The sequence below is a fragment of the Symphalangus syndactylus genome, chromosome 13 (assembly GCF_028878055.3).
Source record: "Symphalangus syndactylus isolate Jambi chromosome 13, NHGRI_mSymSyn1-v2.1_pri, whole genome shotgun sequence".
Classification (NCBI taxonomy): Eukaryota; Metazoa; Chordata; class Mammalia; order Primates; family Hylobatidae; genus Symphalangus; species Symphalangus syndactylus.
The window spans coordinates 128,096,710-128,113,437 of NC_072435.2; the positions used below are offsets into that span (position 1 = coordinate 128,096,710).

The following is a 16,728-nucleotide window of genomic DNA, read 5'->3' on the forward strand; positions in this document are numbered from 1 at the left end:
CCGGGCCCTGGCCCAGGTTCCTCCTAACCGCCCCGACCACCTGAGCCTGCTGGCACCTCCCTCTCCTGGCAGCAGCCAGGGCTGCCCCACCTGTGCCCCTGCAGCCTGGCTGCCGCCGTGCCCCGGGCGGGTGACACTGGTTGGTGGGGCCCCGACTCACTTCTGTCTCTCTGTCCCTGCAGTGTGACAGCGAGAGCGGCCCGGACGACAAGGTAAGCCCAGCGTCCTCCTCCTGGGCTCGGCTGATGGCCCTGCCCTCCCCTGCTGACTTTGGCCCTGTGAGGTGGGCCCTGGAGACCAGGCAGAAGGTCGGGCACTGGGGGGATCCCCTCGCCCAGTGGGTGCAGGGGGTTTGTGGCCTCCCAGGTGTGGGGGTGCTGGCCTCTCCGGGCTGTGGAAGAGCCTGTCCAGGGCTGGAGCTGGTACCGTGGCTGGCGGGACACAGGCCCAGGTGGGCATCGGTGCTGCCCCAGCCAGGAGGGTGTCCTGGGCAGGGCTGCCGTGGGGTCGGGCACATCAGCTCCAGCTCCTGGGCAGCAGAGGGCAGCTGGGCCTGTGCCCCAGGACTGGCCCCATCAGTCCTGAGGGAGCGGGGGCAGAGCCCAGCCCCCACCCTAAACCCGGTGGCCCCCAGAACCAGGAGGTAGATGCCCAGCCTGGGACCACATCATAGTCACCCTCGGTGTTCAGGAGCAATCCAGTCCCCACTAGTACAGGATTCCTGCAGCCTGAGCAGGAGTGAAACCCCCGAGCAGCCCCTGAGCCACGTCCCCTCAGCCTCGGAGCAGCCTCTGGGGGGCTCTCCTTCTGCCCCAGGGCAGCTCCAGGGCCCAGGCCTGCCCCACTTGCCCCAGAGCCCTGCAGGAAGGAACCGTCACCTGCTGTGGCCGAGGAGCATCAGGCCTGGGAGGGTGAGGAGGCCAGGCAGGCGGCGCGAGGTCCTGGCCCGTAACCAGTGCACCTCACTGTCCCCCTGTGACTGCCAAGGGCTACCCAGGGGCACCTGGATGGGGGTGAGGGCCCTGCCAGATGTGCCAGGGGAATGGACACCCCGGCCTCAGGGACGGCCCTGCAGAGGCCCAAGGAAGACTGCATGTGTGCGACGATTCTCGCCGTGGGCCAGGGAGACGCTGCCCTGGGTTTCCAGGCGGGTTTTTATGAATGGAACAGTTCTATGAGGGGTCTGCACAGGGGTTGGGGACGCCCACGGTGGCCCGTGGCCTGGCAGGAGCTGTCTGGGCTGTGGGGTCTCACAGCTGAGGGCCCGGTGGGGGTCCAGATATTGGGGTCAGTGGCGGTGGCCGGGGGAGGAGGGGCTGGGCGGTTGGTTCAGTTTGTGATGCACCAAGAAGTCAAGGTAAGTTGCCATGGAAGCCAGAGGCCGGGCTGTGCTGGCTTCTCCCTTCGCCGCGGCCTGGGGTCTGGGGCAGGTGCCGCATGGGCCACAATGCCGGGCTCAGCCATGTCTGGGGCTCTGGCTTCCTGGGCTGCTTCTAGCCACGATGTCCCCGCCCAACACACCTCTCCTCACCCGTCCACGGATGGACAGTGTTGGGGACGCGTCCTGGTGGTCGCCCACAGGAGTGGCCTCACCCGGGACCCCACGTGGCTCTGCGTGGCCCTCAGCCCCTGCCCACAGCTCCGGCGCCCGAACCCTGACAGGCCTAACATTTCAGAGGAGTGACCTTCGTCCTGATCTCAGGAAGGAAATGAGGTCACTGGCACCCGGGAAATAGCCGCTCACCCCCTCCCCACCTCCTTTCATTTAAAAGCAGTTTTTGGGGAAGACACTTTTCGACAACCAAGGGCTGCTCTGAGACAGGCAGGAAGGAGGGGATTTCGGGAGGCTGGGGCCTGCTGGGGGCTCCCTCTCCCCTCCCCGCCTGCCTTACGGAGATGAGGCAAAGCCGCCTGCGGCCCCAAAGGCCAGGTCCACGTGGAGTCGGCGATGCTGGCGGGGAAGGCTGACAGCCGCCCCCATGACTGCACACCCCCCATGTCCAGCAACCAAGGGTAACGCCAGCCTCCGAGACCCAAATGATGTCTGTGCAGGCCGTGCCTGCAGTGATGCGGCGCCTGGGCTGGAGGCCGAGGGGTCCATAGGAGAGCACAGGCTGAAAGAGGGTTCTAGAAGGGTCAGGTGGAGGCTGCACACTGGGGCGTTTATCTCTGAGACGCCTGAGCAGCCCCAGGGGAGATGACCAGCTCTAGGCGGTGTCCGGGAGGCTGAGTCCAGTCCAGGGCTCTGCACACGGAGGGTCCCGGCGGGCGAGGTCAGCATTCCTGCACACGGAGGGTCCTGGCGGGCAAGGTTGGCATTCCGTGTCGTTGGGGCCGTGTTGGGGCTTCCAGGGCTGTGGTGGCCACAGGTCCTGAGGAGAACAGCAGGGGAGGGAGAGGAGCTGCGGAGGACGGCAGGGGAGCAGAGAGGGGCTGCCAGCCTCTCTCCAAGGCAGCACTTCGGGTCACGCCCACTCTGGAGAGAGCAGAGAGGCCTGGTGGGGTGGGGACAGAGAAGGCAGCTCCGCCAAACGCTGAGTCCCCGTGATGGTGGCTCCTTCTGGCTGCGTCAAGGTCTGAGCGCCGGCCCACAAGGGGCACAGTGCTGGCAGAGTGGGTGGGACCTGCCTGTGGCCCCGTTTGCTTCTGTTGGGGGGCAGCTCCCGGAGGCCGGGCAGAGCAGCAGGGTGGGCCAGGAAAACCGCAGGGGCCTCTCCTTGTTGGCCCGTCAGCCTGTCCGTCTCTGTGTGGCCTTGGGGCGTGCTCTGAGGGGTGTGTCCCAGGCTGACTCAAGACAGAAGCCAGAGGTGGGGACGACCCTGGTGCGTTCTGGGAGCCGGCAGTGCATCCCAGGCTGCAGCGGAGCGAGAGGGAGGAGCCCAGAGCCCACAGCGGGAGTTTCCGTTCCCCTCTGAGTGCATGGGATGCTGCACCATAGGACACCCCCGTCCAGACGTCTCCGTTTCCCTGTGGCATCCAGCCCCTGATGCTCGGAAATTAGCGTCCTGAGTTTGGGAGAGTTGGGAGGGCGGAGGCCTCAGGTCCCTCCTGGTCTTCTCTGCCCAGCGCTGGGTTCAGGGGCTCAGGAACTTACGCTGGGCAGAGGGTGTGGGTGGAGCCCATCCTGACGCACACAGAGGCGTAGGCAGGTGTGGGAAGTCAGCCAGCGCCCCACTGGCCGTCCCCAGCCCTCCTCCCTACCCGCTGGGAGCAGAGGCACCCAGATCTCTGTCCCTGGGCACCGCTGTGCGAGGCCGGCACCCCTGCCAGGGAGCAGGCGGGAGAAGCAGGAGGGACAGCGCCCTGCAGGCTCCAGATGGCAGAATTCCCGGCTCTGAGGCAGGAACGTGGGGGCGCTTCGCATCAGCAGTGCCCGGAGCCCCTCAGCAGCCCTGGGCTTCTGTGGAACCCGTCTGTGAACTGGATGTGGAAGGAAGGTCCCCGAGTGCCCACATTTACAGGGACCCCCAGAGACCTCACTCAGACCTGGGAAGCCCATTGCGCACGTGGCCTGGCCGCTCCCGGTGGACAGAAGATGGAGAAGCCACAGACAGCATCCTGCATGGGGTCTGTGGGCGTTGACCCAGCAGCCATGCAGGGAACAGCCCTGCCCACAGAAGCGGATGCCGGGGCAGGTGGCAGTGCACCCCGAAGAAGCCTCCTGGACAGAGTGGTGGGGAGGGCGCGGGCGCACGTCTCAGGCCAGTGCGCTTCCACATCTTATCCCACACCTGCGGGTTTGAGCTTGGTCTGGGGTGCCAGCTCCCACCAGGCCAGCCACCCCTTGGGGACTCACCCTGGGCTCTCTTGCCAATCAAGGTGGAGACTTTGGGACAGCCTTCCTCCACGTGAACAGACTGACCAAGACACCTCTCCACCACCTCCCTCACGCTGTGCCTGCCCAGCCGCCCCTCCCTAGAGGCCGCCCGCCCAGCAAAGCCCCTCCTGGCCCTTGGCAGGAGGCTCCTTGGCAGCTGACGGGAGGCTCGGGCACTGCCAGACGGCCCCTTTGCAAGTCTGCAGTTTGTGTCTAACCACTTTTTCCTTGGAAAAGTGTGGGGTGAAGAGCGATATGGGACTCCATAGGCAGCCACCAGGTGGTGGTGGCAGCCTCGCTCCTCCTGCTGCCGGTGGCCGCCACGGCCACCTCCAGGGTCGGCTGTGTGGCCTGTCTGTGGAAGCCCACCAGGAAGCACCCCCAGTGCCGGGCCTCGGCCAAGAGCACCAGCCTGGAAGGGGCAGGGCTGGGGACAGTGGCATGAGGTCTGACATGGCGTGGGGCCGACCCCAGAGGCAGCCCACCATCCACAGCCTCCATGTTCTGTCTGCAAAATGGGGCCACAGTGGGGCCTGGGCAGAGGAAGAGAACTGCCCACCACCCCAAGCACAGTCCCCAGGGGGCTGGAGGCCAGCCAGTCCTCCACACCCAGCCCCTCCCCAGCAGACCCTCCTTCCAGTGGGGCGCTGTGCCTGACTGGGTCCTCTCTGAACCTCTGCCTTCTCGTCACTGAAGTTCGTAGGTTCTTGATCTTGGGAACTGCGAGTTCAGGCACTACCAGCACGACAGCCAGAGGGACAGATGGACGAGTGGACAGGCTGGAGGCCCCTGCCTTGGGGCACTCACCCCGCGGGACAGACAGAAGGATGGATGGACAGCTGGACAGGCTGGAGGCCCCTGCCTTGGGGCACTCACCCCGCGGGAGAGACAGAAGGATGGATGGACGGCTGGACAGGCTGGAGGCCCCTGCCTTGGGGCACTCACCCCGCGGGACAGACAGAAGGACAGATGGACGGCTGGACAGGCTGGAGGCCCCTGCCATGGGGCACTCACCCCGCAGGATGGACAGAAGGGCGGATGGACAGCTGGACAGGCTGGAGGCCCCTGCCTTAGGGCACTCACCCCGCGGGACAGACAGAAGGACAGCTGGACGGCTGGACAGGCTGGAGGCCCCTGCCATGGACACTCACCCCACAGTTGCTAGGCCTCCGTGGGGTCCTGGGAAATTTCAACAGCAGCCCAGTGTGCGGGCTGCGCCTTTGTTGTATCTGGCCGCCGGCAGGCTGGGCACCTTCTGAGGAAGGGTTGCTGCGTGTCTGTGGCTCACGGAGGCCTTCCTCTGTGTGTGACTAACACCCACCCACCCCAGCCCACTCCTGGGAGCACCTTCCTGGGGGCTTTGGAGGCCCATCTATCCTTCCCTAGGGACAAAAGTGCAGGGAGCGGCGTCCCAGGCGCCACCGTCTCTGGTGAACTTGGGCCAGGACTCCCTTTGCTGGACACAGACCCTGCCCACACCGGGTGACCATGGGGTGACCTCACAGGGTGTGTGGAGTTCTGAAGCCGCCACCCTCCCGCCTGAGCCTGCACTTTGAGCTGGGGCTGCTGAACCCAGAAGGGCCTTGAGAGGCTCAGGGGGGAGTGGGGGCCTTGGGTGGTTGGGTCCCCGAGACAGGCCATCTTGCTCTCTGTGTGGCAGGCTGCGGGGCCCTGCCTGCCTGGGTCCCACTTGGTAGAACTCGGCATTTGGTGGGGGCCTGCTGGGGACAGGAAGGGACGGCGCCCCACCCTGAGCTGGCACTCAGGCTTCACTGGAGCCAGGCGGAGGGACTGAGGGCATAGGCACAAGATGCGGACGTGTCCGTCCCTTTGAGGACCGAGACCATGACCACCACAGAGCAAGCACCTGGGTCCTCAGATCAAAGGCTCAATAGCCAGCGAGGCTTCTGCACTGGTCCCAGCAGAAGCGGGGCCTGGCTGAGGCAGTGGCGTCAGAGACTCAGGGCAACAGGGGTGCGAGGGGGGTCTCAGTGTCCCACAGCTGCTGTCACAAGTCACCGTAAACACAGTCACTCAAAATGGCACGAGCTGATGGCGGCGGTGGAGCTGGAGGTCCAGGATGGGTCTCACCAGGCTGAAGTCAAGGTGCCGACCTCCGGGGAATTGGTGTCCTGCCTTTCCCAGCCTCAGGGGCCCCACTTGGCTCTACCTGGGCAGCTGCTCCGCTCCACAGGCCTAGCCTCGCTCACGGGGCTCCAAGAACAGAGCCTGGATCGTCCTGAGGGCCCCGTGGTGTCCCCGTCACAGCAAAGGAAGATGTAGGACGCACTGGAAGCCCAGAAGTCCCAGAGCCATTGGTCGCCACGGGGCACCTCGGGGGTCCCACGAACACTGCGGCGGGCGTCAGACCCTCAAGCGTCGGGAAAGGCCTCGCCGCCTTGAGAGGGGTCAGCAGTTACCGGAAGACCCTGGGCAGTGGCAGGGGGCAGCGACAAGGGCCCCCCATTCGGGCCCTCACCCCCGGCATGTGGAGGAGGTGCCACCCCTGCCTCAGAAGCCTCGAGGGCAACCTGCACCCTCAGGAGGCCCAGCTGGGGGCGTCACTGCAGGGCACTGGTAGAAACTGGGGTCTGAAAACAGCAGCCCAGAGTGGATTTGGAACAGAACAGGGTGTCACAGAAAGGATGTTTCATAAGGTGGGTTTTGATGAGTGTGTTTAAATAAATGTAACTTAATTGATGTTAAATATGCATCTTAATGCTTTTCTAAAATGTGCAGTTGGGCCAGTTGCAGTGACTCACGCTTGTAATCCCAGCACTTTGGGAGGCTAAGGCGGGAAGATCACTTGAGGTCAGGAGTTCAAGACCAGCCTGGCCAACATGGCAAAACCCCGTCTCTACTAAAAATACAAAAATTAGCCGGGTGTGGTGGCGGGCGCCTGTAATCCCAGCACTTTAAGAGGCCAAGTGGGTGGATCACCTGAGGTCAGGAGTTCAAGACCAGCCTGGCCAACATGGCAAAACCCCGTCTCTACAAAAAATATAAAATTAGCTGGGTGTGGTGGTGCATGCCTGTAATCCCAGCTACTCTAGAGGCTGAGGAGGGATGGTCACCTGAACCCCGGAGGTGGAGGCTGCAATGAGCTGAGATCGCGCCATTGCACTCCAGCCTGAGCGACAAAGTGAGACTCTGTCTCCAAAAAATAAAAAAATAAAATGTGCGGTTGGAACTATATCTCGAAATCGGAAACCAAACATTCTGAAGACAAGCTTGTGTGGCCTTTGGCCCCATCCTGCCCCCCTGCTGGGGGCGACCTCCACCGCAGACGACCTTCTGAGCCCTGGTTTCCTTGCCTGTAAAATGGAGTAGCGCCTGCCCAGGACAGCTGTGGGGATGGCTGAATTCGATGCATTTGGGGGAGGTACGCGTTTCCTGTGATTTAATATTTCACGAATGTTAAACCTGTGCTGTGCACAGCTCTCCCTTGGGTGGGAGTGTAGCCGTGGCGTATCTCTGGAGGGGGGTCACGGCTTTCTCTGGCAGGCAGTATGGGGCCGTGGTGTCCCGTGGCCTCCACGGTAGCCACTCCACCCGAGCGTGAGCGTGGGGGCCACACCCACAAGTCCGGCATCATGGTGTTGGGTTCACGCTCCCTCCAGAGGCCCCAGAGGAAGATCCTTCCTGCCTCTTCCTACTCCTGCTGACTCTGGCCTCCCTGGCTGGTGGCCGCATCGTTCCTATCTCTGCCCCTGTCCGTCCTCACGTGGCCCCTCCTCTGTGTGTGTCTTTGTGTCTCCTCTCCTCAAAATGACGCCAGTCCTCGGATTTAGGTCCACCCGGATAACCTGGGAGGGCCCCATCTGAGGGTCGGGATGGGCGTGGGCTTGGGGCCTGCAGGCAGCCCCACCGTTCTCCCCGCAGGCACTCGTGCCTGTGTACCAGCCTGCAGGGCCGCTTGTGGCCTCGGGGTTCGGGGAGGCGCTGCCATCCAGGGCCTCGGGCACAGCATGCCTGGGCTCTTCCGCCAGCCCCTGGGGTCCTCTCTCCTCGGAGGCTTTCCCTGGGTTTCTGTGTTTCCGCGAAGTTCCAGTGCTTTCTGCACTTTCCCTGGGAGCTGAAATTCAATGGGATTTGCATTTCCAGGCCGGCAGCCGCCAGGGATGCTGAGTAGCATCTGAGCATCTCTATAGGTGGTTCTGGCTTTTGCTTTTTTCCCAACATTCTGGATGGAGATGGTGAGTGCACGGTTCTCCGGGCTCCCCCTGATGTCGCCCTTGGGCCTGGGGGGCCTGGCCTACCCCTCACCTGTGCACCACAGCCTTGCTCAGAGAGTTCACCCCTCTGCAACAGACAGAACCTCAGAGTCGTTCCATGGGAAAGCCACACTGCCAGCGTGGCCGTGGCCTGCACAGGCGGAACAACAGCAGGCACAGGCCCTACCCCCTACGCCACCACCATTCAAGGCCCAAGCCTGCTGGGTGCGTCTGAGTGTTCGTCCTATGGGAGGTTCCTCTCCAGGCCTTCCTGCTGCCCCCACCACCCACCCCCCTCCTGTGGGAGGTTCCTCTCCAGGCCTTCGTGCTGCCCCCGCACCCCCGTCCTGTGGGAGGTTCCAATCCAGGCCTTCCTGCTGCCCCCCAACCCCCGTCCTATGGGAGGTTCCAATCCAGGCCTTCCTGCTGCCCCCACCACCCACCCCCCTCCGGTGGGACGCTCCTCTCCAGGCCTTCGTGCTGCCCCTGCACCCCCGTCCTGTGGGAGGCTCCTCTCTAGGCCTTCGAGCTGCCCCCGCACCCCCGTCCTGTGGGAGGCTCCTCTCCAGGCCTTCCTGCTGCCCCCGCACCCCCCTCCTGTGGGACGCTCCTCTCCAGGCCTTCACGCTGCCCCCCAACCCCTTCGTGTGGGAGGCCCCTCTCCAGGCGTGAGAGGACACAGCCCAATTCAAGGACACATGCCCCGCGGAGTGGCAGCCTTGAGGAAGCAGTCTTGTCATCTCCTGGCCCCGGTACTCAGCTAACCATGGCCAAATGGAGGTTGGGTGCCCCCCAGGGCGGTTCCCAGGGTGATCCGGTGTCCTGGGGTGGCTGGGGCAGCATGGCTGAGAGGACCCTGTGTGCCCTACACTCCCTGGTTAATGGTTGGGGCCTCCAGCACCTTCCCATGATGACACCCCCGGCCCCCCGCTGCGTAACAATGACAGACGCAGTTACAGTGTTGGTTTCTGAACCATAAGCTCTGGATAAATGTGCCTCTGAACACCACCATCAGTCCCTAACTGGATTATGTATATTTGGCCTGGAAGCTTGATATTTAATATCAGCGTGCTCTCCGGTGAATGCCTTTCTTTCTCCAGATAATCTATTCCCATTCTGCTTCCTTCTAGGCTTCTAACCTCATTACATCTTTCATATCACAGCTACTCTCCTTTCTAAACAAAACCGACCTGCCCCTGGTTCTCAGAGTCTAATTTCACTCCCAAACTGGGGCACAGGGCTGTGGGGCGGGGCTCGGGGCTGGGTTTTCGGCCCCGTTGACCCAGGCCAGGATCTCTGCCTGTTCCAGGATGGTCAGTGCTGAAGGCAGCCTCAGGACTGAGGTTGGAAAGTGGGGTTGGAAGCCTCGTTTGTGGGAGGAAGATGGCTTCTGTGATTTGAGTGATGAGGTCCCAAGAGAGGAGCTGGCCACGTTGAGACTGGCCATAGCCCGATTGGAGCTGGCCAGTTGCTGCCCCTCAGTTCCTTCTTCCTGCTCCCCCAACTCCCCAGCCCCCTGGGGTCTCCAGTCAGCAGGGAGAGTGGGCACAGCTTGGCGGGACCCTGACCTGCTGGGCAGCCGCCTCCCGTGCCCTGTACCCAGAGAAGGAGCTGATGGCAGCACAGCTTCTCAGGGGGCTGAGGATGCACTGGCTGCATCTGCAGGGTCCCCAGAGCAGGGCCCGGAAGAGGGGACCGGGGATGGCATCCTCTCAGGGCCAGGCATGCAGGAAGGGGCTGAGCTAGGGTTGTGCCTCAGTCTGTCTTCTCTCCTCCCCTCCCCCGCCCATTCCCTCTCTGTGGGCCTCGCCATCTGGACCCCCGATGGACAGAAATGACCTCGGCACAGGGCCCCTTCACAGCCTTTGTCCTCACGGCCCCTCCTGGCTGGCTTTGCTCAGGCCAGCGCCCTGGGCCTGACCTTAACCCTGACATCCCTGAGGGCTCCATGCATCTCAGATGAAGCGGCCCCATCCCCATCTCAGGAGTGGCCCACCACCTTCCTGGAGGAGTATCCCTGCTGAGCCATGAGCCCTGCAGCCAGCCTGCCGGCTCAGCCCAGCTCAGCTCTGCCACAGACCAGCCACGCCAGCAGCATGTCTGTTTCCTCGTCAGTGAGACGAGTGGTGGCCTGTCCAAGTCCTCAGAGTACAGGCCTCAGGGCCCTGTGGCTTGCGGCATGCAGTGCGCCCAGAAGTGCCTGTGTGGACACAGTGTGTGCGTGGACGCAAGCGCGTGCCGTTTTCATGGCAGGAAACAGCAGGGCTTTGGGGGCGACTTGTTGCTAAAGGGAGTGCGTGTATTTGGTAAATAGTTCAAATAGAGCCTGAGGGCTGGAACTCCCTGGCTGAGGCCGACCTTGGCGATTCCTTCTATACCCTTGGAGGCATCCTGCGCACGTTGGCACCTTTGGGAACAGAAAGTGCTGATCCAGCTTGCAGAGGGCTCCATCGAACCCGTGTGGGAGCCGCTCCCACAGTTTGAATGGCTGCGGGCTCCGCCTTGGATAGGCCCTGCCCGGGCCAGGCCTTCCAAGCCCAGAAATAGAAACGTGGCCCCAGCTCCCACCTCAGTCCCGAAACCGGCGCCCAAGTCGTCTGTCCCTGGCCGCACCGGTGCCGGCACACGGCCGCCAGCCACGCAGCAGCTTGGAGGGGACCCGACCTTAAACACTTCCCGACTGTCGGGTCCAGAGCTGCACCCTCCCTCCCTTACTCATCGCGTTTGAGTTCACAGTTGGTGTCCTGGTTTTCTACTTGAGTGGGCGCTGGGATGGAAGGGTCCCGCCTGGGCGTCTGGGTTGGTCAGGCGCACATAAGCAGCCTTTGCAGGAAGCCATGGCTGGGCCCGGATCCCAGTTCTAGCGCCCCACTATAAGGGAGAGCCAGGTGCTTCCTGTCCCTCCCGGCCACCTCACGTGTAAAATCACTGGGGGTTCAGGGCGGTGGTCTTGGGGGGTGCGCTGCGCAGCCGCTTGCAGCTACAGCAGCTGCTTGGAGCCGTCTCCGACTTTGCACACCCGTTTCACAGAGGGAGAAACCGAGGACCAGGGAGGGCGGGGCTTGCAGCGGGTGGGTGGGGGAAGGGCTTCTCCTTTCAGGTCCCAACTCTCCACAGTGGCAATGAGGTCGCTCTTTTTTCCTTTTTTGAGACCTGGTCTCGCTCTGTCACCTACGCCGGAGTGCAGTGGTGCAATCTTGGCTCACTGCAGCCTCCACCTCCCGGGCTCAATTGATCCTCGCACCTCAGCCTCCCCAGTAGCTGGGGCCAGAGGCGCATGCCGCCACCTTCAGCTAATTTTTTTATTTTGTAGACGGAGTCTTCCTATGTTGGCCAGGCTGGTCTCGAACTCCTGGGCTCAAGTGATCCGCCCACCTCGGCCTCTCAAAGTGCTGGGGTTACAGGCGCCGGCCACCGCGCCCGGCTGTCGCCCTTTCTGACTCAGTTTCCCCTTCTGGGAGCGGGGTGGCACGTGTCCGTAACGACTTCTTGTGAGGACCAGAGGAGCAGCGCCCACACAGCGCTCAGTGAGGCCGGCGCTGCGCGCCTTTCCCCGGGTGGCCGCGATCGGAGGCAGCGCGTTCGGACCCCGGGCCGGCGGCGGGCGCGCGTGGATCGGCGCCTCGGGGCTGGATTAGTCGGGTCTGCCCGCGCCCCGCCCCTGCCCCGCCCGCGCTCCCGCCTCCTGCGCGCCCAGCTCCGCGCCCGGCGCCTCGGGGCCCGCGCCGCGCCTGACGTCCGCCCGGGAGCCCAGAGCGCGCGGAGCCGGCGCGGCGGACATGCGCGTCCCTGGCCCGAGCTCCGGCTGAGCAGGGCACGCGGGGAGAGGGGTCGCCTGGACGGGCCGGGGCCACCCGGGGCCCGCGCTCCACGCCCGCGTCCATGCAGCCCGGCTCCGGCCCCGGGACTAGTGGCGAGTGCCTGGGGCGCCGGCGAGGTGAGTGCGCGCTGCGGGCTCCGGAAAGGGAATCGGGACTTCGGGGGGACAGGGGAGGGGGAGCGACCGCCCCCTAGAAGAGCCAGACGCCCGAGATCCCCGGGCCTTCTGCCCACCCCGCCTCTCCCGGAGCCGAGCGCGGAGACCGCGTCCTCCCGGGGGCGCACGTGGCGGCGGGCGGGCGGGGGTGCGGCGCAGCCGAGGGTCCCAGGCCCGGGTCAGGGCACCCGGGGTCCGGGGGTGGAGGCGGGGCCGAGCGTTGTGGGGGGCGCGCGCCTTTGTCTGCGCCCCGGTGCGGAATCGGCCACCCGGGTTCCCGGCGCCGCGCTCACCTGCCCCGAATTGGAGTTCTTTGTCTGGGGCGGGGCGCGGCTGGCCCAGGCTGCGCCGCGTGTTTGGCCGAGGCTGCTCCGCGGGTCGGGTCCTCGCAGACAAAGCGCGCCCTGACCTCCGCCCGCCGCCGGGATTGTGCACCTCGCGAGGGCTGAGGCTCGCCCGGGCGCCCCAGCTGCCTCTTCGCAGGGACCCTGAGCCTGCGGGCCCGGAGTCCTCCCACCTGTACGCTGGGCTTGAGTGACCCCCTTCCCTCCACCCCACGCGGGCTAGGAGGCAGAGGCGCCTGCTCGTGCCTGGGTCACGTCCCTACAGATCATGCTGAGAAGTTAACACGAGTTTGGTGGCCCCTGGGGCTGCCACCCCCTTTGGGTCAGCTGGCCAGCGCCAGAAGCCCTGTTCTAGAAGGGAAAGAGCTGAGGGACCGCGTGGGGGAACGAGCCCCAGAAGGTGCAGCTGCTGTGTGTGGTCTAGGAAGGGGTTGGAGCCTGGGCCAGGCCCACAGAGGGCGGGCCCCTGTTCTGCTCTCAGCCCTCCCGGATGGGCGTGGCTGCACCTGGCCAGGTGTCCAGGTTCTCACTGTGAGGTGGAGGCCAGCTGCCTCTGGGGCCTCTGCTAGGGCCGAGGACCCCTGGAGCACCCATTCTCAGCTTCCCTGAGCAAACTTGTCTGCTAAGTGTAGGGCCCACTGTGGCGTAATCAGAATGGGTGCTGGATGGCCCCAGCCGCGCGGCCCGTGCGGAAGACCCTCCCCTCCCCTGCAGCCCTCTTGGCTTTGCTGGTGTCTGGGGCGCCCCCTTGTGGCCCTGGGGAGCTTGTGCTCGAGCCTGGGACGTGGAGTGGAACCCAATAGAGTGTTTGGGTCCCAGTGAGGTGGAGGGCAGCAGAGCCCCAGACAGGGCTCCACCTGTGGTTACCCTAGAGACGAGGACCGGCTTTGGGGGCTGTGCTTTGGGGTCTGCCTTTTGGGTTGGCCGTCAAATCGCGGGCTAAGCTGAATTCTCCTCCCTCTGTCCACCTGAGAGGCCTCAGCACCCACCTCCTTCCTGGCCCCTGGCGAGTCCTGGTGGCATGGTGGGGCCTGCTGCCCCAACCACAGAGGGGGCAGTTAACAGGTGGGCCACCTGGTGAAGAGGCAACTCAAATCCAGGACCTCAGCCAAGAAAAGGGCACGCGTGGGTGCCAGAGACGGGGCAGCCCCTCAGATGAGGGTCCAGAAGGCCTCCCAGGAGGGTGGTGCAGGCCCAGGAGAGGCCCCAGGGGGCTGTGGCAGGCCTGGGTGTTCAGTGCCTGGTTCATGGCTGGCGTGGAGCAGCACTGGATCCCCATCCTTGCTGTGTGAGGGGCCCAGATTTGGGGGCCTGGCCCAAGGGAGCACTTGGTGCTGGCACTGCTCAGGGATGAGCACAGCCAAGGAGGTGCCGAGGCCTTTCTGGGGAGCCCCAGTGCCCCCTGGAGGCCCAAAGGCTGGTCTGGACTCCTCCCTGCCCACCTGCACAGGCCCCTTCACTATTCCTCCTGTTTCTCTCGGAGTCCTTCCTGTTTCCGATGCTGGGATGGTCACTGCGTAGCCTGGGTCACCAGCAGTGGCCGGACAGGGCAGGGAGGTGGAGGCGGACCCCATGGGAGCCACACTTCTGGGGGATGATGTTGAGGCGAGCAGAGGGGAAAAAGCCACACGCCCCAACCTCCGGGCCCCCTGGCTTCCTAGGGGTGAGAGGTTCCTGTCTTTCTTTCTTTGTAACAAGCCAGGATTCTAGGGGTGGTGGCTGCAAGGCTGGGGGAGGGAGAGGGTCATCGGGGCCCTGGGCTGGGGCTGGGAGGGTCCCTTTCTGGGGTGCCGGGGTCTCCTAGCTTCCATCCGACCCGGCCCCCGCATGGTTGAGCTGGGTCTGAGCAGAAGCGTCCTCCTCTCAGAAGGAGGTCCTACCTTACTGCCTGGGGGTTGGTGGCTGGGGGCGCTGGACATAGAGTTGGTGTTTCACCCAGCAGGAGGCTGGGCTGCAGGACCCCCGCCCCTGCTGGCCCTCAGCAGGTGGACAGACCCCTCCCCAACCCCAGGAACCGCACAGAGTGAGCAGACCCTGTAGCGTCAGTGCCGGGAGCTCGGCATCCCCTCACACCAGCCGCACCTCAGCCCTTTAACACGCAAACGTGCGGGGCCCAACCACTGCTCCCTTCCAGGGGCCCACCTTCCTCCTGTGCAGGGGCCCTTTCGGCGCGTGTGGGTGTGGCAGGCCCTCCTGGCTCTTGCCATCTTACAGGCATGGACCTGCTGGTCTTCTCTGTGGTTCAGGCTCTTGCGACGTGACTGGGAAGGGCTTCCCATTCCAGCAAGAAGGTGGAATCCACACCTGGTCTTCTCTGATACGTTGATGGCTTTTCCCTTTTATGTTTGCGATCTGTCTGGAATTATTTTCAGATAGGGGGTGAAACAGGAGCTTGCTCTGAAGGACCTACGCCATGCCTGGCCCCCACAGCCTGTACCCCACGCCTGGTCCCCACAGCCTGTACCCCACGCCTGGTCCCCACAGCCTGTACCCCACGCCTGGTCCCCACAGCCTGTACCCCACGCCTGGTCCCCACAGCCTGCACCCCACAGCCTGGCCCCCACAGCCTGTACCCCACGCCTGGTCCCCACAGCCTGCACCCCACGCCTGGTCCCCACAGCCTGCACCCAACGCCTGGCCCCCACAGCCTGCACCCCACAGCCTGGCCCCCACAGCCTGCACCCCACGCCTGGCCCCCACAGCCTGCACCCCACAGCCTGGCCCCCACAGCCTGCACCCCACAGCCTGGCCCCCACAGCCTGCACCCCACGCCTGGCCCCCACAGCCTGCACCCCACAGCCTGGCCCCCACAGCCTGCACCCCACGCCTGGCCCCCACAGCCTGCACCCCACGCCTGGCCCCCACAGCCTGCACCCCACGCCTGGCCCCCACAGCCTGGCCCCCACAGCCTGCACCCCATGCCTGGCCCCCACAGGCTGCACCCCACGCCTGGCCCCCACAGCCTGCACCCCACAGCCTGGCCCCCACAGCCTGCACCCCACAGCCTGGCCCCCACAGCCTGCACCCCACAGCCTGGCCCCCACAGCCTGCACCCAACGCCTGGCCCCCACAGCCTGCACCCCACGCCTGGCCCCCACAGCCTGCACCCCACAGCCTGCACCCCACAACCTGGCCCCCACAGCCTGCACCCCACGCCTGGCCCCCACAGGCTGCACCCCACACCTGGCCGCCACAGGCTGCACCACGTCTGGGGCTCCTCATTCCGTTCTGTGGATCTCTGTCCGTCCCGGCATCTGTGGAAACTCTTGGGCTTCTCATTCCGCTCTTGGATCTCCTTCCATCTGTCCGTCCGTCTGTCCGTCCGTCCCAGCATCATGTCAGGTCTTTTTGTTGGTTTCCAGTGCTGTCATTTACTGGCGGTAAATTCACCTATTTATTTTTGCAGTAAATGCAGCTATTTTAAGTGTGCGGTTTGCTTTTTGACACATACCTATGACTGTACACCCACCCCCATCGCCCCTGAACCCCCGAGCTCCTGTCCACCCCCTGCACCCCTCTGGCTGACACATACCTAAGACTGTACACTCACCCTGTCGCCCCTGAACCCCCGAGCTCCTGTCCACCCCCTGCACCCCTCTGGCTGACACATACCTAAGACTGTACACTCACCCCCATCGCCCCTGGACCCCCGAGCTCCTGTCCACCCCCTGCACCCCTCTGGCTGACACATACCTAAGACTGTACACTCACCCTGTCGCCCCTGGACCCCCGAGCTCCTGTGCACCCCCTGCACCCCTCGGCTGCTGTGGCTGGGGCTGCGCTCACGGTCACATGGCTGCGTGCTCTTTGTGGTCTGGCTTTGGCTCCTGTGATGTTTCTGAGGCTCACGGAGCACATGCCAACAGCTCCTCCGTGTGTGGCTGAGGCAGACACGCTCACCGTTGATCACCTGCGGGCGCCATCTGGCCACGCGCTCACTGTCGATCTGTCTGCCAGTTGCTGGACACGGGTGTCCCTCTGGGCAGCTGAGCCTGGCTTCACACCAGGCCCCGGTGGACCCTGAGCCGCCTCCCCTCTGCCCTGAACAGCAAGCAGCACAGCTCCCTTGGCTGGGCCGTGTGGGATTCAGGGGAAGCAGCTCCCTTAGTAAGGACCTAGTAATGCATGTGTTCCAGATACCTGCCTGGGATTTTGATTGGGGTGATAGGAAACGTGTGCTGTGGCATGCGGACAGCAGGCCTCTTCTCAGCACCCAGTGCCCCTCTGGTCTGGCTTACGCCCTGGTGAGCTTCCTGGCTATGGGAGGGCCCCTGCCCTCGCCCTTCAGGGTTTTTTTTGTTTGTTTGTTTTTTAGACGGAGTCTCGCTCTGTCACCCAGGCTGGAGGGCAGTGGCGCGATCTCGGCTCGCTTGAAAC

At 64.4% G+C, this 16,728-nt stretch overlaps 1 protein-coding gene across 12 annotated transcripts in view; it reads left to right on the forward strand.

Moving 5' to 3' along the window:
* FBRSL1 (fibrosin like 1) overlaps window positions 1–16,728 on the forward strand; it is a 98,275-nt gene that overhangs the window by 57,483 nt on the left and 24,064 nt on the right. For 11 of the 12 annotated variants that reach the window (XM_055238094.2, XM_055238093.2, XM_055238096.2 and 8 more), the window contains exon 5: window positions 183–212. The exons of the other annotated variant lie outside the window; for it this stretch is intronic. In XM_055238094.2, coding sequence (XP_055094069.1) covers window positions 183–212 — 30 coding nt within the window. The remainder of the gene's footprint in view (window positions 1–182; window positions 213–16,728) is intronic. 12 annotated transcript variants of the gene reach the window in all.